Source organism: Haemorhous mexicanus, chromosome 6, assembly GCF_027477595.1.
Source record: "Haemorhous mexicanus isolate bHaeMex1 chromosome 6, bHaeMex1.pri, whole genome shotgun sequence".
Classification (NCBI taxonomy): domain Eukaryota; kingdom Metazoa; phylum Chordata; class Aves; order Passeriformes; family Fringillidae; genus Haemorhous; species Haemorhous mexicanus.
In genome coordinates, this window is record NC_082346.1 from 38,919,354 (window position 1) to 38,940,808 (window position 21,455).

The following is a 21,455-nucleotide window of genomic DNA, read 5'->3' on the forward strand; positions in this document are numbered from 1 at the left end:
TCCTTTATTAAATTATTATTTTGAGTAGCAAAATTTTTTATCAGCTAAATATAATAAAGCAGTAATGAGGGTAACATACAAAATTTAGCTAACTAGGACAGAAATGGGGGCAAAATGATTTATTTTTTCCTTGACTAAAGATGTATCACAATCTACGAGTCACTTAAAAAATTTCTTCTAATATTTCTCACTGTATCTTAACTGCAACAAATATTGGTATAACTACTTTAATTGAAACATATTTCATCCAAAATGAAATTTCTAAAGCTTAGTTATCTTCTCCAATCTCAGACAAAGTCAAAAAAAATATGAGGTCCAGAAAAACACATATTTTTCTTAATTAAAACAGGAAAGAGCTAATATCAAGTAAAATATTATTTTTATTACTGTCACGTACACCTTCAGCTTTTAACTATTCAAAAATCACCACTTCTAGACTGAAACAGATCATCACAGGCAATTTGCTATTTACAAATATCACTCTGTAGGAAAAGTAGCTAAAAAATGATAAAGTTTTCAGATATGACAAGTAGACATCTCGTCCCCAAATGAGCAGGTTTAGATCATGTTCTCGTATGGTTTTATTCCTTCTTCATGAGCTACAGTTGAGTAGCTTCATGCCACTAAACCTTTGAAGGGTAAAGTTGTGAAGCTAATCTGAATTTTTTTTTTCTTTCTTGATTTGCCTCTTTTATCAAACACAAAAAAGCTCCATACTGGAGCTCAACAGTATAATTTTCCCCGTTATGAATATCTGAACCAGGTACTTTCTTCAAAGCATAACTAAACCAAAGCATAACTAAATAACTGGTTCTGTTTTGTATAGTTTCTTTCCCTAAATTATTAATTACAAGCAGTTTTAAATCTGAACAAGTTTTCAGTACATATTATGTACTCAAAGTTGTACTGCTCCATCATTATAGGTGTAAAACAACATTTGTCTACACTTTTGAACAACAACCAAAAAAGGAAATTAGATCCTACTTTCAAAATTCTACAAGAAAAAAGGCTGTGACAGGAATGAGATGAGTTGGCATCACCATTTGATAAACGAACCTCAATTTTACCTGTGGTTAAATGGGGACTTTTTACTGGAACATAGGAATAAAATCACTGCTTTGGTAGAATACTACTCACCAATAATACCTAAAGTCTTCAAAGTTATAATATAGCTATGGGTACTGTTGCATCTGATAAGAAAAATATATGGATGATGGAAGACTTCCCCACAAGCTGTACTGAACAGCTTAAAAAAACTTCCATTTCAAATCACTTTAAGGAATTGTTCTTTGGAGATTTCTCCATGTTTGAGAGCTGACAACTCAACTAAGTAGTAGAAATTCTCCAGTCTAGCTAAAAATGAACCTAAAAGTAGCTGAAGGTGCTTCAGAAACAAGGCAAGCCTTATATACCTCAAAACAGGGGGAAGAGAAGGGAAATGGTGGAAAACATATTCAGCTGACAAGATCACCACCTCTCCTGGAGCCTCTTCAATAACTTAACTTTCTCAGTACTGACTTCCCTGGCTGTTGCAGGTTTTTATTTTGCTCCTTAAGTTAATAAATTTCCATGCTTTAACTCAAAATCAAAAACTTGATCCCAAAGAAGCTTGCAAGATAGGAAAGGTACAGGATATAACAAAAGTCAAGAAAAATATTGCAAATGCTCAGCTAGAAGAAATGAGGAAGGTAATTATAGATTTTGTAGGCCCAAAGCTTAATTTATCACTTTGCATCACTCACCTTCATATAGTTTGTAATAGATGTCTAAATAACAGTTTCATATTTGAATAACAGCTTAATATTTTAAATAACCAAAACTGTATAAAAGTTTCATTTACAGCAAGAATGTTTTTCATGCGCTCAAATGGAATTTCACAAATGGATCCCAACAGCTGTAGTATTTTAAGCTTCTTCCCTCCAAAATATTTGAACTTTTATCAACTTTATCAAGGCATTACAAAGGAAGTACTTTAATGCTACCCATTCTGCACGATGTAATCACGCAACAGATGCGATTCAACAACATAAATTCAGACAATTCATGCTCACCATTATGCAATTCTCCTGTAACAGTGCCTTCCCCCTGCGGGCTTCCATCCTGATCTCTCCATTTCCAATCAATTCCTCTGATGACACGAGCTCCAGGAACCATGTATTTTAACACCTGAGAACGGACCAGACGTCGCTGCCTTCTCAGATTTGCTTCAGCTTCTTTAGCAGCTTTTCCTACAAGAATTGTAAATTGAAAATACTTGAAAAGTATTGAATGGGAAATAATTTTGAGCTTATTTCTAAGCAAGCTCAACTGCAAAACTTACCCTCCTTTTTCACATTGGTTTTTATATGGTATGCTCAATAGCATTTTAAAAAAGTAGGATATACATGTTGTTTTTCTTACCCAGCTGATCTTCACATACTCCATTCACAGTGCCATAAAGTTCAAATCCAGACAGGGAGAGGTAGTGTGTTTGTCCACTGGCATTCTTTCCCATCTGTTTTATTCTAACATGTCTCCAACCTTGTTTCTCATCTTTTGGAGGATCTAAAGGCCATGTTGCTGTAGACCTTTAAGTTTATTAGAAAGGGGTGTTGGTAGGTAACAGGAATGAAGAAAAAAAGAAAACCAAAAAACCTTAATACCAAAGCAAACAAAACCATAACACCAATCATGTATGCATACTACAAGATATATAAACCTATTAACACCAGGGCAAACTTCGGATGAGTGTTGGCCTTATGATTTTGTTAAAAAACAAAATGCAAAATTTACAGTGATGGAAAAGCACAAATACCATTATGTGAACCACACAGAAAACCTGTGAATCACTTATTCTCCAGCCCATACTTGATAATATGTATGAATTACCACTTCTTTAGATAAATACATTATTACAAACACAGTACACACTAAATTAGTCTACAGTCAAGCACATTTTTAACTGCACTCAGTCTTTATGAAAAGTAATAAAATACACTGACATACCCTGGTTCATTGAGACTACAGTCATCAACATGAGTATACAAAGTAGTCCAGTTCTGTCCATCCTTAGATACCTGGAAAACCCAATTTCTGAGAGCAGACCTTCCGTAACCTCGAGCGTGGCGTAACGTGTAGGCTGATGGTATAACCCAAAGGCCAAGGTCTATGGCAAACCAAGCATTCTTATCATCATTTGTGTGACAATTGAGAGCTGAACTGTCACGGCTCAGGATGTCTTCTAAACGACCATAAGGCAAATTTCTTCCTTCTGAGGATGTAACCACTACTAATCCATAGGCTGCTGGATTTACCCACTCATATGCAGTTCTGTATTTAAAAAGAGAAATACACTGTTTGATTATTCTTATATTAAAAAAAACTAGTTTGAGCAATATTTGACATTTTTTGTAAATTGCATATAGCAGCTGAGTTTATCACACCAAAATTATCAACATAATTTTAGATATGTTTCAAACATCACAGTGTTTTTTAAAACACTGTAGCAAAGAAAAAAAACCCAAACCCAAACCAACAAAATCAAACAGAACCACGGCAAGCAAAAACAAAGACCCAAACTTCCTCACTCCATCTTCTTAGGAAAGCATAAAACTAATTCTGAACACAAGTGATTCATATTTTTCCATTATTTAAGCAGATCCAAAAGAAATGTAATTCTATTGATTAAAAGATATCTCCCACTTCTAAGAAATAACAGATTTCATTTCATTATGAATACTTTGTCCCCATCCTGCCTCATGGATTAGTTTATTGTGTCTGGCCTTAAAATATCTAGCTTTGAAAAACTCACTTTGCATTTGTTCCAATCCAGTAAATAATTCCATTTTCATCAAAATCATGTTGATGCCTGAACACAAACGTCTGACCTTCTCGTAGTTTTCGTACAAAAACAAACGAAGCCCTATCAAAGTCATACCACTGCTTTGCTACCTATATATGAAAGAAAACAAATCAAATATTAAAGAAGTAGAATGTAAGTATTCCCTGCAAACTCTGTGCTGGTATGCAGCTCACCATTTTCAGGAGATACTGTTCTAGAGATTCAACAGTTGCCAACGGCTCCATCTTGAGCATTCTACCAGTTCGATCTATTAAAGACGTCTCCCCCGAGGCACGTTCCAAACGAAACCTCAAGCGCCTTGTCAGTATCTGAAAGAACAGCTAAACGTTAGTCTAGGCTTTCCTGTTTAGGTTTTGGGATTTTAATAAAAACAGTGTATTTCACCACAACCGGTTTAGTGGCCTATCAAGTATCTTTGTTGCTCTAACTTAAGCACTATATTCTAATGAAATGCTTTAAACAGTAATTTCCTAGTACTACCTTTTTTCAATTAACCAAACAATTCTTTACTATGACAATGTGTAAGTCAATTACACACTCAGCTAACATTTTCTCACTTTTCCTATGTCTTTATAGCTTTTAATTGTTGACTAGCAAATACAATAATATGGAAACTGAAAACTATTTTCAAAAATAGTTTGAACAGCAACAGTGGTTTTGCAACTTTTTGCAACTATTTTGTAGACATTTAACATGAAACCAGAAATACTTATACTTCCCTACCCATGTTGCAAAACCCTGAACTGTGCTCTCAAATAGAAAAAACTAGGACTCCACACAAACTGGGAAAAAACAAGTAATGTTTTTAGCCAAACTGCCAAGTTTCCTGTATAACAAGCTGCTGAGCCTGGAGGCATCTTGCATTACCAATTGAACACAGAGCCATAGACAGGACCCTTTAAAGCCTCTCCCCTCTTCTTACTAATTGTCTTGTAATCACAGCAACATGCCCTTTAACTAGAGGCCATGTTCTTATATAAAGACAATACCTGAAGACAAAATAAAGAACACAATATCTCTTCATCAAAATTTACTTTTACCTCACAGTGTTTAAGTGACAGTAGAGGAACAGCCATGCATTTCAGCGCTAGAGGAAACAGATGCCAAAATTTGGTTGGTCTTTACCTAATTCTACCCACATCTACAAGAATGTGATTCTTGCAGACAAGGTGTGCATTATATAACCTTCAGTTGAGCACCATTCAGTGTGATATGCTGTTACCACTGTGCATTTACCTGAAGATTATACGTAGATCCTGGTGTATCATACAAGTGGAGAGGTAGACGTTCAATAGATTCTAACACTGCTATCAATTTCCGAATTAATGCAACTGCCGGACGACTGTGGAAGAGAACAGGTACTACTATGTTACCACAAAACAAAACAAAGAAAAAAATTCTACAGTATCTCAGAAAACAGGATCCAGCTGAGGAAACTATCTCAGCACAGTATTTCTACTGATGGTATCTGTTCTAGTCACATGGTTACAGCCCAGTAAGAAAGATACTAATCTGCACAGTGATAAACAAGTAACCTTTGTTTTGTCAATAGATGTTCTATAGGTTGACTCTCAAGAGATAAAAATTTTCAATTGCTACTTCAATATTAGATGCTGTCTTTCAAGACCAATTTTCTATTCCATTGAAATGGAAAGAACACGTACTTTTCCTTTAAATTATTTTAAGCATACCATACTGCGTCAAAATTTCAAAGGATTTTCCTGGTTTCATATTACTTTTACCTTTCATCATCCTCATTTTCGCTGAATGCTGTTTTGAAAACGTTTATCCTCTCTACCAGTTGACTACAGTCTTGTTTCACATCCAAATCAACATTCTAGGAGGGAAAAAAAAAATTACAGACAGGCAAAGACATCTATGTAGTCTCACTGAAATCCCAATTTAACATCTGTATATGAAAAGCTAATCATCAACCATTAGACCTGAAGAGAGTTGATTTATTTTCATTCAAACTAATTATCTATTGTGATAGCTTATTTTCAAGAGGTAGACCAGTAACTGGAGCAAGTCTGCTAAATTTTCACCAAGACAGGAAAAAGACAGCTTTATAACAGATCTTTTACATTATGCCACCCACATGTCTTAACTTCATTTTGTTAGGAAGTTTTTCTTTAAACACTTATGTCTATAAACTCACATTGTTTAAAACTGTCAGCAGTGATTGAACTAAGCCACTACTGCACATTTCATAGGGAGAAATAGTATTCTCATCCTTCAACAGTACAATTAAGTTTTCCAGAGCAGTCTTCATTAAATCTCTCCATGTATTTTCTCCCTCAATGCACTGAAAGACAAAAAGATCATTATCATGAAACAAAGTAATCTGTCCACTTGCTTCAGTTGAAAAATTATGTCCTAGCAAAGTGCCCAACTAGGTAATACATGCATTAAAACTCCCCACATTGCAGGCATGCTATCTCTGCTTCATATCATGACAGACTAGTCTGAACATTATCTGATTTCCACTGATGTCACACATTAAAAATAAAAGGAGATACACTTACCTGCCTGTTTGCATGAAGTTCCCATGCAGACTCTAACTGTGTTGCTATGTTCCTCAGTGTTACAACTACTCCTCGAGGCATACTTTCAACTGCTTTAAAATGATCATCATACAAATCTCTTGCCATAGTGCGTACCTACAAATGGATTTTGATAATCAGAAGTCAGACCTCACTGTATAGAGACCATTACTATATTCCCAGGTACTGCAAATTTGGTCATTCTTTTTAAGTCCACAACAGGCAGACAAATAGGGAAGAATAAAAACCCATGTGCATCATGAAATGGCAAAGGTTGGGAAAAGAAAAAGGTACAGGAGAAATAAATGGAAATGCACAAAATCTTATTGACATAAATGAAATTTACCATCATGTATTAGGTTACAGCATAAAGGGTAGTAGGAAAAGGTATGATTCTCAATCTGTCAATCTTTCTTTTAGAACTGTATCATGGATCAGGTAATATTTTTAAATGTACAATTAAGCAGGTTTAATAGAGTTTCTGAATACTCTATCAACATTCCTTAAACCAATTCACACTAAGTCCCTATATAACCGCTTTTAGCAAGAATTACTCTTTCTACAAAGTATGGTTCACACAAGATACAGATAAAGTAAGTTCTGATTAAACAACATCTTTCTTTTGTAAGAAATTTCCCCAAAAATCTTTCCTTTTCATTATCATTCTATGTGCTACAATAATACATTACATAAGCTTCAGAACTACATAGTTCAGTCTTAGATATAAGAGAGCTGTCTTTCATCATTCCACATATTATCATTCACACACAGTATTTCAACTTTCAATTTAGTGTCACATTTCCTAAGATATATGACCTAAAATGATGCAGATATAATGTACAGAATATATTGGCTGCATTGTTAGAAACTGCAAGACAGATAAAGACTAAAGATCAGCCTGAGTCTTTGGCATAAAAGGTTCACAAAATGTACTGTTATTTTGTGGTTTTTTTGTAAAGAGCTTAATACTTGATTTCTTAGTTCCTCCTTTTCTCCCTTGATTTTGAGGAAAAAGAAGAATTTTAAAGATATCGAAAATGAGGGCATTTACTTGTTTTGCTTCACTACCAGAACTCTTTAACGATGTAGATAGACTGTTAATTCCAGCACCCTGTCACAATATCCAGTCTGAAATTATTACCTAGATGAACCGAAGTATTATATGCCTCTGACACAACTGTAGTATATTTTAACATCTTTTCTTATAGCATAAAGACATAAAAAATAAACCACAAAACCTAAAGAATTATACAAATGCAAGTCAGGAAGACTGGATTTTCCTACTTTTTTTTTATTTTAAATAATTTTCCTCTAAAGGAGCACACAGTTTACTAAGACTTTTGGATAAAATCACCCAAAGAAGCGCTTTCTTCTGGTTGGTGTTTTCCCCTTCAAGCCTGATATAAAATGGTATCTAATTGAAATCAGAGATTTTAATCTTCTAAGAGGAAACTACACCTCCCTAAGAATATTATAATATAAAACAAGCTAAATTAAATTATAAATATAAAATTTACAGATCACCAACCTTTTGTTTTGTCTTCTCCAGTTTAGATTTCAGTTTTCTTCCTCTTTTACCTGTCCAGCCAGTCACAAATTCTGACCCTGCAACATATATTTTAGAAATGTTGCATTTTCTCATAGCTATGAAAAGCAACAAATAAAACTATCTGATAGACACTTGTTCCTACCTGCACATAACACATACCTACATACTTACCCAAGGAAGTTTCAGCTGTAAACGAATGCTTTGTTCCTCTGTTGGATTCAAACACAAAGCCTGGCAGGTCTTCCTTCAGTATTGTAGCTTGCTGACCATCAGAATTGTGAATAGCAATTTCTCCTTCTTTTAAGCAGGTCAGTGACCAGTTTCCTACAGTAAGTTTAGTTGGCCCTGGTGTTGATAAAATTGGCTGGCTTGTGGTAGATGGTTTTACTTGGCTTCGAGCCCTCTGCAACTTCTCAAGGAACTCACTCCTACTTTCTATTTAAAAAGAAACAAATTTTATTTTTTCCAACTGCTTCCATCATTATGCAGAATTTTTTAAAGAGCAAAACAACAGAGTGCATTCAATGCAAAATTAACTTTGAAATTAAGGGTTTTAAAGTGTCCTAAATTTCAGTGTAGTATATTTCTGTACTTCAACAGTGATTTATTCTACGATCACATCAAAGCTGCAATGCAACAATGCAACTCTTTCTGAGAGATGCAATTTGGATATATTAATTCATCCTTAAAATTATAATAGGAAGATCAAAGAAATTCAGTATAAATTTTTAGTCTTTGAAAAATGGGACTCAGAATGGTGAGCATGAACTAATCTCAAAAGTGAGTTTTCAGAAATAAGAATTTTTTTTACTTATTCAAAAAATATCATAATATCATTAATGAAACATGTCATTAAATTATATACTTGCATTTTAATCATTAAAATGCTGAGTACATACCTTTTCAAAAATTCCATTTAAAGTAAAAATGGAAACACCTCATTGAAGATTATTTTTGTTTGCCTTTTGCTGCAATGACAAGCTCTAGGCTTTTTAAATATGCCCTTTTTAAATAACACAAAATAATGCAAAAATAAATATGCACTTGAGGCACAACATTCTTTGCTGCTTAAATTTCCTAGCATATACAGAGAAGGCTTATAAAAATAATTGAGATTTGATTTGCAAGATGAAAATTCTGTTAATTAAATGTTTTCAGACTTCCATAATTACATTTTAATAAATTTATTATATAGCACATTGCACTGAAAGTACCATATTTCTACATGGTTGGGAATAATTTCAGGTTCCCTTGGACAAAATTTTGAGACTTACTTAAAGCTTCAGAATTACCATTAAATTTCAATTTTTGCATTGAATTTTTTTTTCTAAAAATTCAAACAAAACAAGTACAGAGTTAATGTGGAGAGGGGTGAGTACAGACCTTCCAAAATGTTCACAGTATATATATTTGACCATCCACCCCAACTTTCATCATGCAATACACACTAAAAGATCTCACTACTCAACCCTCTATATTCTTGCCAGTTATGAAGTTACTAAAAAGTATACCACGAGATTGATCAGTAATGATTTAGGACAGCAGAACATATAGTACAGTTCAGGACTTGATACCATTCTAGCCTATACTGTACTGTAGCCACTTCAGTTAACAAATATTAATTTTTTAAGTAAAAAGGCTGCTGCACATGCTTAGAGCTCATGGTTAAAGTACAGGCAAATTACACTGCAACATCAGCAATCTTAGTAGATGTCTATTTCAGTACATATTTCAAGAAGCCTGATTCAATCCTACATTTAGCTCCTTTCCTTCATGATATTCAGACTAGGTATCTTGTTAAAAAACTTTGGATTTATACAGTCCTTTTTGAAAGACTGATTTGAAGTAACATCTTCAATGCTCAAACTGATTTCCTCTAAGTTCTCTTCACTCCAAATTCATCTGAGCTGTCACCATTCCACTAATCTTATACAGAAACAGTCTCATCCCCTTGCCTTGAGCGCTGGGAAGTGAAAACCAAAAAAATTTGGCATCCAGGGAATGCCAAATGAGAATTCAAGAATTCTATGAGAATTTAAGAAATTATCTTCATGACTCTTCTTAAAACTGTATTGTATGATAAACAAGTATCTCAACACAGGACTTATTTACTTTTAAAGGCATTAACCCTATTAAAAAGAATGCAAAGACACATTTTCTGACCAAAAAAACCAATACATCTATAAGTGGTTTCCAGCTACATTATGATCAGAAACATTATATTGCATTTTGTCTTCTTGCCCCAAACTTGATGCATGAAGTCATTAGCACTTCATTTCCATCCTGAATCATAATATGTTCTGTTATTTCAGCCAATGGCTCACTGAAAACATCATAATATTGCAAAGCATTTTATGCCTGCAGGTTCATAAATGCATGAACTGCAGCAAAAAAAAAAGATGAAGCAATAAAAGGAGGGTTGTTTCTGCATCCAGAACAAGTTGTGTATTCTGTACAGTAAATCAGAACCAGCTGTGCATTGCCAGTGCATAAGGTCTGTTCCCTTATCCTCTCTCCAACAAACAATTAAGACACTGTAATTTGTTTCCCAATCTCGATGAGAAACTTTCCATTACTTTGTCTTCAAACACATGCAAATTCATTCTGCTAGCTAGAAGCAAACAACAAATCACCATTTCAACCTGCTTTTCCTGGGATGGCCACTACAAAGTGCTTTTAATGACTGGGGTGAAAAAATTAAGTACGCATGGAGAAGAATCAAAACAAAAAGTTAATAGGCTTTTGCTGGCAAGATGTTTACTTAACACAATTCACCAAGAAAGTCAAGTTATGGCCACATGCTATCTGATAAAATGCATCACAATTAACTGACCACCTTCCACCTGTTTACATCCTTTACTATTTAGTAAGCCAATTCCTGCAAAACAAAATAGCTCAAATCAAATTATATAAACAAATGCAACATCATCTCAAAACTTAACCTGGACTTGAATGGCAAAAAGTCTACCTGAGCTGTCGGATCCTCCTTCAGGGCTCCCACTGGAATACATTGTGGCCAGCTTTCCATCCAAGATAAATCTGAACCATCCATTACTACCATTAGATAGCTCCAGGGCTGCAGCATCACTCCAGATATACAGGCAGTCCCTTCCCCTAATGATTGACCAGTCTCTCCAGTGGTACGGTTTACCCTGCTGCAGTTCTTTAGCATCCTCCTGTGGTTCATCTTCCTGTAATAACATCGTATTAAGCAAAAACAAGAACTAAAAAAATCTACAATCCATTTAAAAAAGAGGGAATAAAAACCCAACCAAACAAAAACCCCCTCACAAACAAACAAACAAAAAAACCCAGCACAGACATTTTTTAAAGGAGGAGAGTCTCTCTCTTTAGAAGAGAAGAATTATTCAAACCAAAAGTGTAGAAACTATACTACTTCTGCCTGTAAAACATATCCTTAAAAGTATTCTTTAATAGAATAAGATACTTCTTAGAAGTTTCCTTTCACATACAGCTTTATCTACCCAACAATAGCAATGGCCTACTGCCTACAACATCTGCCTCTGTTCCAAATTTGAATTGTGAGAAAAGAAGTACAAAATTGGTGAAGGTGGAAGAAACCTCTGGAGGCCATCTATTCCAAACCCCTGATCAGGCATGACTGGTTATCTAGGACCATGTCCATATGACTTTTAATATGTAACCTCTAAAATACAAAACCAGCACACCCCCCCCCCCCCCCCCCCAAGAAACCCCAGACAATCAAACCCCACAGTAAAAAAGTTAAACTACACACTTAAGATTAAGCTATAAATTTAATTGAATTGGTAACAGAAGTCTGTTATCCATTCAGTTCATCTGACTGGCAATAAGACTTGGAAACAGATAAATAACTTCAATATGCCCTTACAGCTTTCATTAAGCAGAAAATTATTTTCTTTTTTACATATTTAACATATTTGATAACAACATTTAAAATATCTCGAACTATTTAGTACACTTCTGACATAAATACTTTAGGAAGAATTTGTTTTGTTTACCAGTCACTTTCCAAACACTAGGCAAAATCAAGCACCAAATAACTTAACCACAACGAAGTATGAATAGGAAAACTCAGCAGATAATAATATGCTAACAGAAAATGAAGGTAGAGAAGAAAACTACTAAAACAAGTAGTAAAAAATAAACATTAACTTAATATCCTAACTCCCTTGCCCTGGCCATTTTTGTAACAATGAACATTGTATTAGAAGTGTTGGTTTTTCAGTAACAAATAAAGCAAATAAATCAATTCCATACACTTACCTTCTCAGGTTTAGACTCCTCTTCATTTTCATCATCAGATGATGGCCCCGCCAAAGTTGACACTTTACTAATTACGCCAAGTCTAGCCAGTTGGTCTAGAAAAAGATCACCACCTTTATCCACTAAATCCCTTATGATTTGCAAGGCTAACAAATGGCCATCATCATCATCCTGTAATACATTGGGATGAAGAGAAAATAACAAAGGAGATCTTGTTACTTTACACACTGAACTGCACATGTGGTCACTGATGGACACTGTAGAATTTTTAGGGTTAGTTATTAACAAATACATGGAACCAATTAGTATAACTCCCTTTTTTATACTAGTTTTATAAAGGATAACATTTTCATTCTTCCTACCTCTTGATCAAGCACTGTAGCTGTTATCTCAACCAGTATTGTGGGCAGGTTGTGGCCAGCATCAGAGTCACAAACCTCTTTCAGGAGCGCCTCAGAACAAAAATGTATCATTTTTCTAATGAGTGCAAGACTTGCTTTCCTGTAAAAGATTGTAGGAAAAAAAAAAGGTTCTTACAGCGATAAAGCAAGCAATAATCAAACAAAAAGGTTTAAGATAAGACTTCTTTTGTACAGCCTGACATACACTTTTCTCCTCAACTCTTTACTAGGTAAACCTATTCTACGTCTTGCCTTTATCCACTTTTAGTGCAGGCAATCCACTTCTGCACACTTTGTCACTCTCTGAGGTATTCAGCCTTTCAATGTATTTCCCATGTTTCGAGATCCCTTTAACTCTAAACATACTATTAGATCATGCAGTTTTCCACACTAAGAACCGTAATTAATACGAAAGCAAATCACTCCTGTAGAGTTATAGATGAATTTTTTTGACCAACTTCCAAAAGTCTGATCATTCATTAAGATAACTTTCAAGTAGAGAGCCAACTACTTTGCACAATCTGCAACAACAATTAATCATGCATGGACTGTTAACATAGTTTCTTATTTCTTTTATTTAAAATGACCTAGTTTAAGTTTTCTATCATCTGCTGATGTGGAGTCTGTCTCTACCAAAAGCCTTTTTATCTTGCATTTTCACCTAAAGTACCTGTAAACACTGGGAACATAAATAAGAAATTGGAATAAATGTCATATTTGTTGTATAAAAGGCTAAAAGGTTATGATCAGATGCAACTAATCACAACCATTATGCCATGCACAGTACTCCCTTTTAAGTAATAAATTAGATTACATTTCTGCAATTCAACGGAATTAGAAGCAGCATCTTCTCCAGTTAAAACACTGCTAAGCAAGTCTGCTAAAACCTTCTAAAATAGTTTTTTCTAATCTTGCTGATTTTCCAATGAATGCATCTTGATATTATTTTATTAGTTTTCCTCTGCTAAATTACAGCTTTCATTACAGTGGCTACAAAAAACTGTAACCAAATCCTGATGCATAGTGTATACAATGTACTGTATGAACATAGCATTCTTTCCTCAGGCTGCTACAGTCAAGAGTATCTCTGCTCTCCCATGACTAGCCAGGCTTTTTCCAACATATCTCTTCACCAGAAAGGAAAAAATGTTGCTTAAAGTGCTAAGTAAAAATCATTGTTGCAACACTTTAGAAACAATCACTTCTATTCAAATACATATTGTCACTAGCATTACTTAATCTTTTAAATTTACTTTGGCTTTTTAAAGCATGTATTAAGAAATTGTCCGTCACGATAATATTACCTTATTGAAGGCAACATAGTTTGTTGAAATGTTTGTGCAAACACAGGCAATAGTCTTTTCAAGTATATGGGTGCCATTTCTGGATCTCCTTTGGGTTCATTGCATTCTTCCTCATCCTTGTTTGCATCTTTCTTTTTCTTCTCATCCCCTTTGTTGACAGGACACATCCAATCCCCTGGAAAATTTTTTTCCCCAACACATTCAATTGCAAAAGTCAACAAACCAAACAAATCCCCTTCTAAACATCCAAGTTTTCTTTACTAACATACAAGAACCTGAACATCAACATGCATTCCTAAAAATATAAAATTTACATGTGAATGACTTCTTGAATAAAAGTATTTAATAGCAAGTATCCCTGTGGCATCAGAATTCTCAGAACAGGGAAAGGGCAGTTCCCATACAGAAAGGATACCAGAGAAGCTACCAAGGCTGACAAGCTCTGAATTTACAACAAAATCCCAGCCTAGCATGATCCCACAGCTGAAGAGCGGGACAACTGGTACTGTTCATCCCCGCTCAGTTATTTCTTTGGTAATTCCCCTCACTTAACAACATCTTAAAATACTAATGATTTTATGCATACTTTACGGGTTAAGGAAGGTAGGTTACAATTTTATTTTTTTTAATAACCTTAATAGAGTAAAATTCTTATAACTGCATAACTTAACACATATCAGCATTTCTACTATAGCAAGTGTTATGGACTTAAATACTGGACTCACCTGGAGACTGAAGAATAGCTACTACTTCACTGTGCCCTCTTTCACGAGCTTTGTCCAGAGGAGTTTTCCCATCTTCATCTCTCAAATCAGGATTTGCACCATGTCGTAAGAGAGTCTAAGAATAAATATTTTTATGTATGAAAAAAAATTTGCATTTCTTCTTCCAAAGTAGCAAATGTGCTTTTCATACAACACTCGAAAGCATTCTCATGCTTGTATGTATTCTGTGCTTTTTACATCTGTAGAGCTAATATAAACTACTTTTATTCATTACTGCCCTACTGCCCTATAATGAAAAATCTATTTTGATAAATACTGTAAAGAGCATGTAAATATTTAAGAGTGCATGTGTCCAGCACATTGCATTGAAGGTATTTTGAACAGAACAAGATGAAAAGTCAGCAGGTAATGCTTTTTAAGAGTCAGTTCAAATCATACCTTTGCTACCTGAGGTCTTCCAAAACATGCTGCATAATGTAATGAGGATGACCTCTGACCTCTGTTAACATCAGCACCCCTTTCACAGAGGAATTCTACCTGTTAGATAAGAAAAAGGAAAACAGTCTTTTTTATCTTCCTTTACATAAATAACGCAACTTCTTAAAGGTTCTATAAATCTAATTTACCATTTCCTGAGTTCCAAAAGCTGAGGCCCAGTTTAAAAGAGTTTGTCCTACATCATCCATAAAATTTACTTCAAAAGCTGAAAGATAAAATTAAATAAAATAGTTAAAGTTCCCACAACCATAAACTAAAATTCAACAGTATTCTTTAAATAAAAATAAGGTCTTAAAAAATTAAGCATTCTCAGTTATTCTGGAGAAGCATTTATGCTCTTAATTGCAATAAAAAAAGGTGGCATAGGTGTGATTACTAACAACACTGTTGAGTATTTAACAAAGTAAGCCAACTTGTATATAATGATTTCCAATTAACTACCTTGGCATTTATTGTGACAACTCAGATTATAAAAATCAAAGCTAAAGAAAGCATTGAATTTTCTTGTTTGGAGTATTTTTGCTTACCTCCTGTGTCAATTGCATCTATCAGTGCATCAGTATCCTTACTGCGGATGCAATCTATCAGTTGCCGATGAGAACGTTCCCCAGAACTATCCAGTCTTCGCAATCCTGGGATTCTGCCTGTAGATCCAGCACTAGATTTTGGCAGGGCTTTTCTGCCTTCAAACAGTAGCACCAAAAGAAGATCTACTAACCGCATGGTATCCAGCACACATCTCTCGTCACCCTGCAATGCACTCTCTATAGAATCTGGAAGTTCAGATCTTAGGAGATCCTGGAAATAATTAAAAGTCTGAACAATAAAAAATATACAAGGCTTTAGAAAATACTATCAGAATTGGATTTCATTTCCATATGAAATGTTTCCTTTTTCCCCCTCTTTAAAAGCAACTTACGTGTAAGTATGCATGTACGTGTGTATATATATATATATGTATATCGATGAAAAAATTAGATCTATAAATATTTATATGTGTATCTATCTATAAAATAGCAACATAAATCTTGCATATATTGAAGCATACAAAGGGAAAAGCCCCATGAAAACAAAAAGCTATAGCATGAAAGAATTTCTTACATGTGTTACTACTGGAGAGCCTCTACACAGGGTTGACAACAGGCTTACAATAGTTGACACCTGATTACTTAATTTAGAGTCTGCAGCTGTAGATGGTGCTCCAGTGCTACTCCGTCCAGGTTTGCAAGCTGAAGATGGTCCTGAGGCTGTCCCACCAGCAGCTGCCATGCGAGATAACAACTCCTCAGTTAATCCATGTTTAGCTAATGGGGCTGGGTCAACTCCACGCCGTGTGAATCTGTCAGCTAATGAAGCAAAGCATCTCAAAGCTCCATCTGAAACCTAAGAAAGGTGTGCAAGAAAAAACAATGAAATATCTTTTACTTAAGGTGAGAAGGTGCTAAGGGGATATCCACAAGAATACAAACCACATACAACAACTTGCTTTTCCCATGAAGCCTGATAATTCAAGTTATATTTAAAGGTCTACATATTTCTCTTAAGCACAAGAAAGTTTTCAATTGGACCAAGCCTAAAAATAGGACAAACTGGGAAAAGGAAATTTTGCTCTTGGATAACGCAGATTACCTACTAAGCACTTGACACAGGGACATGCAAGAACTTTTGTGATAATAAAATACAAACTTCCAAATTTAGGTTTGTCACTAAAGGGAGGAAAAAAATCCAACCAACCAACTGCAAACTAAAAACCCCAGTGACATTGTGGAAACAAGGCTTACTGGTGATCCTCTTAACAATCCAGCAAAAAATACTGCTGGCCAACTGCCCAGGAAAGGACCCAACGTCTTTTTAGGTCAATATTGAAAATGAAGGAAGGTTTTGCCTTTAACATCTCTCTATCTAAACACCAGAAGTGTCTCGGTCTTTCAGATCAGGAGGTTTGCACCGGCCTGTTGAGATAACTCGCTTCAAGCACATTCGCCTTTAAAGATGTGCAGTAGCAAACCAGACTGATATCACGAAATAGCAGAAAAACCCCCACAATACCTATTCTCTAACCAAACTCTGAATCACTACAAGTTCTTACTCCTTAAAAAGTCAACTCATAGTCCATTTTCAAAACAACTGTTTGCTATCACAGACCAAGGGCTTCAAGATAGTTACTCATCAACACACAGAACAAGATTAGAGTATTAGCCAGACTTCAGGAAGACAAAAATCTTAAATCTCCATTAAGTTTCCAGACTTCTGGTATGGTCTGTACATGCCAAACATTCTGCATTATCAGCACTCTTTTGCACTGGATTTTTTTCTTTCACATGCAATGGTCACTGTTTGCGTCCTCTGACATCTTGCTCCAGTTCTTTGACAACACAGATAAACAATTCTGCTAATCTTAATGTAATTTGCAATTACACAGATCTTTACCTTAACAACTGTCAGAAATACACAGAAAAGATCACTTGTTTAACACACTGCATTAGTGGTATCAGCAATAGAGTACTTGGAATGTACTTACAAAGCAGATGAGTACTTGGAAAGTATTTGCATTTCTTCTCCCAAATTTCAAGTGTAACACAAAGGCTAAAACCCCAAAATTATACATAAACTGCTCTTGGGGTCACATTCATCTGGCCTGAACTCATCCATCAAGTGTTGTTACCAAGTAGCAGCCCTCACAAAAAAATGACCAAACCCAACAGTGTAAAAAGGACAAGGTAGGGAGCAACAAACTTGAGAAGGGACATTGCTGGACAAATCCATAATACACATCCAACATCCACTGTAATCCCGAGGCTTGTTTCATGTGTAACATATTTCTCAAGGATATCAGCACAAATATATGTTCTATCATCTGGGTCCCATCTTAAGCATGCTTATCTTTAAGCTTAACTGCTTAAAGAACAATTAAGTTACTTTGAACTCGCATTCAGATCTCCAACAGCAAGCGCTTTTCTCTAACACCTTATAAATTGTGGAACAGTTAAAACAGTACAGACTTAATGGTCTGAATTTCAAGATTACCTTGCCTCAGATGATTAGTGTACTAATAAAATTATTTAATGGCTAAAAACGTGATAGCTTGCTCTGAAATGGCTAGTATATGACAGCCTCCTGAATATTTTCAAGATCTAAAAATATATTTTAAAAAATTATCTCACAGGCAGAGAGATTTAGTTTCCCAAATATGCTGTGCTTAATAAACCAGACTGGAGGCTGATCTGTGCATGTAGAGAAAGGAATGAGGACAGAGGTCAGAGTAAAATGGGGACTCAGTTCTCAGTATGGACAAGAAGCCTGGCCAGGCTACAGCAAGAATTTGGCTAAACGGCTATTCCAGAGCAATAGTATGACATACACAAAAGGATTCTACTAGTAGAAAGATAATTGCTCTGGGATTAATTTTCTAGATTTTACAATGACTACTTCATCACAAGTTAGAAGCTTGAGATGAAATTAGTTAAAACTGCAATAAATAAGAGGAATAGCATTTCTACTAGTATTGTTTAAACTGGCTTCCAGTATAACACTTTAGCATTGACTATGGATGTTCTTATTGCTTCTCTTAGTTTGGCAAAATAAACACAAACCAAATTAATTTTTGCCTCTTACTTACGCTCAATTTTATAATGACTGAGGTACAGTCAAAGAAGAATAATTACTTCAGAAACTGTCTCAAAATGCATTGAAGAAAGTTACAAGATATTTTTCAATACAGTTTTCAGAGGTTAAATAAGACTATATTCAAACATCAGCACTTGGAGCCAAACACTAAGGAGTGTTTTTATTCTCTTATCATTACAACTATAAAGGAAACTATCCTAATAACCAAATATAACAACTTCTATGTAAATATACTGTTACAGAGGCTGTATAAAGTTACCTAGTCATTCCTTTATAAAACATTCTGAAAGTTAAATTCACAGCACATTGAGCAAACTATTACATTACCTGATGGTCTTCATGTTTTAATAAACTAGACAGTGATTCCACACAGATCTCTAATGAAGAATCCTGAGGCTCCATTTTGCCACAGAGTCTGGATACTACAGCCATAGCTGAATGCAAAGTATCTTTATGAACAAGGTGTCCACTGTCACGAATGAATGTCAGAACACAGTTCAACCCTCCAGCTTCAAACACAGCTCCTGACTCACGGGTACAGATTAATTCTAACACCTACGTCAAAAAGAAATTTAATTTTAATAAAGTACACACCAAAAGTCAGTTATTTATATCCATAGTCAGATACTTATATCCATCTACAGAACTGGTTAAGAAAATCAAACAATATGGGAAAAAAAACCAACTCTCTTCCTCAACATCCAAAAGAGGCCAAAGACTCCAGAATTCTACTAGTTAGTAGTTACAGCTTTCTTCAAAAATATGGGAGCCAATACAAGAATATTCCCCAAAGGCATGGTCGTAACAAGTGTTCATGAAAACAGATAATAAATTCTCATCCTGGGAGAAACACACAACTGAAAGTTTCGAAACTTGTAAGAGCACCATTACTCCAGTGATGCAGTTCTGAGTTGACTGGATACAGTAAATAGGAAATACATGCATAAATTCTGATGCCATGGTAATCAAGAACTCCAACTATATGCTACCACACGGCCATGAGTTATGCTTTAAATGAGAGATTGTAAGGGTCTTCTAAATGTCTCTAAAAACTTCACAAGGGTGCAGAGGAGCTGTATCTAGTGCTATTGAAGAGGTAGTAGACAATTATTTTACACCAGGTAATCTATCAGTATCTGGAGCAATTCTTCATTTCTTTGGTAGCATAAAAATAGCCCTTGGCATTCCATTAGCATTCTAGTCACAGAAGACAACCAAGAAATGTCTTCTAATATTTTTTGTTTCCTTTTCTGCACATTTCTTAAAAAAAAACTGAGCCATGAAGAGCACCAGACTGACAGGAAGGATAAGCAGCACTGTCAGCATGTACACTTTTGTCAGTCTATATTTTTTTATCATATTTTGATAAAAAAAAAATTGGAATATGAGGATACCCTTTGGAAATAGCAAATTATCCAACTCCTTAAAAACAAGAGGTTCTTGAGTATACTTACCTTCACACATTGCTCAGCCAAATCTCTGCTCGTTCTGTTGTTAAGTTCAACAACTACTAAACGATTACAAAGTGCTTTGATAGCTCCATCCACTCCCACAATCCTACGGGTGCACTCAGCCGATACATCCAGGTAATAAGTTATGGCACGAGCTGTTACTTCCAGTACATTGTCTGGAGCACTTTCATCAAGAAAAATTTTGCACAGTGCTGGCAAAAAAGTTCGAGGAGGGCATCTGCAGGAAAAAAACCACAACACATTACAATGTTGTGCACACTTCACTACATTAAGCAATTTAATACACTTCCACATTAACGCTTTCCATGCACACATCATTTGCTCAACTAGTTTAGAGTTGGTTCAGAACATTCATTGAGAACCCTACATCTCATACATGCATAAAAATTCAAATAGGTAACCTGAAAAGATGTTGCTTTAAGAATCCAGAAGAAAAAGATACTCTTGAAATTTTACAATCATACAGGGGAAAAATTTATCTTGTTGGGATTTTTTTCTAGGAATTAACCTCACGACACCAAACAGAATGCATGTTTTTTCAAAAGTACTTCAAGGTTCACAATAATTAATAGCTACTTAGTCATGAAATTTTATATACAAAGACTAAAGATTTTGGGTTTAATACACTATTTGATTTTGAGTGGTCATTCTTCCCTATGTTATTTCTCTTGTCTTTTTATCCTGTTTCAGTCTCCTGCCTCATTATTTCCCCTTAGTCACATTGAGAACATATTTAATTAATGTAGCTTGCGTCTACTGCATTTTCTCTCCATATCCATGTCTCAGTAGCCTCTGGCTCTCCTCTTTATTGTTAGCCTCATTTCCATATGCAAGAATGGTGAGGAATATCCCCAAAACTTCAATACAAAAAAAGCAAGCTGCAATGATCCTTCTTCTATTCCTAAGACATTACAGACTATAAACTGAAATAATACTTTTCATTATTAGAACAGCTGTGGCTAAGACTGATTTGGATCAAAAATTCTAAGACATGGAGCTATATTTTAAATCAATTTATCTTCCAGCAGCATATTTAGCAAAACTCGGCATTATGATGGCTCACCACAGTGGTAAAACACTTCTAAGGTGATGGTGGGGAATTAAGTGAAGGGAGGATATATGTTGTAACAGTAGACAAAATAGCTGAACACCTCAACCCTAGATGTAGCAGATCAGACTAAATCTACAGGAAGCAAATATTGCAACTTTTCCTTCAAGCAGGGCTTTGG

The 21,455-nt window shown here is 35.0% G+C and overlaps 1 protein-coding gene across 9 annotated transcripts in view; it reads right to left on the reverse strand.

Moving 5' to 3' along the window:
- HECTD1 (HECT domain E3 ubiquitin protein ligase 1) overlaps positions 1-21,455 on the reverse strand; it is a 59,444-nt gene that overhangs the window by 22,004 nt on the left and 15,985 nt on the right. For 4 of the 9 annotated variants that reach the window (XM_059849853.1, XM_059849858.1, XM_059849857.1 and 1 more), the window contains exons 3-24: positions 20,209-20,443; positions 19,082-19,309; positions 16,229-16,510; positions 15,655-15,943; positions 15,256-15,332; positions 15,068-15,166; positions 14,630-14,744; positions 13,905-14,079; positions 12,562-12,700; positions 12,200-12,370; positions 10,902-11,124; positions 8,093-8,368; positions 7,913-7,989; positions 6,367-6,501; positions 6,000-6,146; positions 5,584-5,678; positions 5,078-5,183; positions 4,015-4,149; positions 3,791-3,930; positions 2,986-3,309; positions 2,401-2,567; positions 2,052-2,228 (exon numbers count right to left, since the gene is read on the reverse strand). In XM_059849853.1, the coding sequence (XP_059705836.1) occupies positions 2,052-2,228; positions 2,401-2,567; positions 2,986-3,309; positions 3,791-3,930; positions 4,015-4,149; positions 5,078-5,183; positions 5,584-5,678; positions 6,000-6,146; positions 6,367-6,501; positions 7,913-7,989; positions 8,093-8,368; positions 10,902-11,124; positions 12,200-12,370; positions 12,562-12,700; positions 13,905-14,079; positions 14,630-14,744; positions 15,068-15,166; positions 15,256-15,332; positions 15,655-15,943; positions 16,229-16,510; positions 19,082-19,309; positions 20,209-20,443 (3,812 nt within the window). The remainder of the gene's footprint in view (positions 1-2,051; positions 2,229-2,400; positions 2,568-2,985; positions 3,310-3,790; positions 3,931-4,014; positions 4,150-5,077; positions 5,184-5,583; positions 5,679-5,999; positions 6,147-6,366; positions 6,502-7,912; positions 7,990-8,092; positions 8,369-10,901; positions 11,125-12,199; positions 12,371-12,561; positions 12,701-13,904; positions 14,080-14,629; positions 14,745-15,067; positions 15,167-15,255; positions 15,333-15,654; positions 15,944-16,228; positions 16,511-19,081; positions 19,310-20,208; positions 20,444-21,455) is intronic. The other 5 variants (XM_059849856.1, XM_059849852.1, XM_059849855.1 and 2 more) reach the window with 3 other exon arrangements.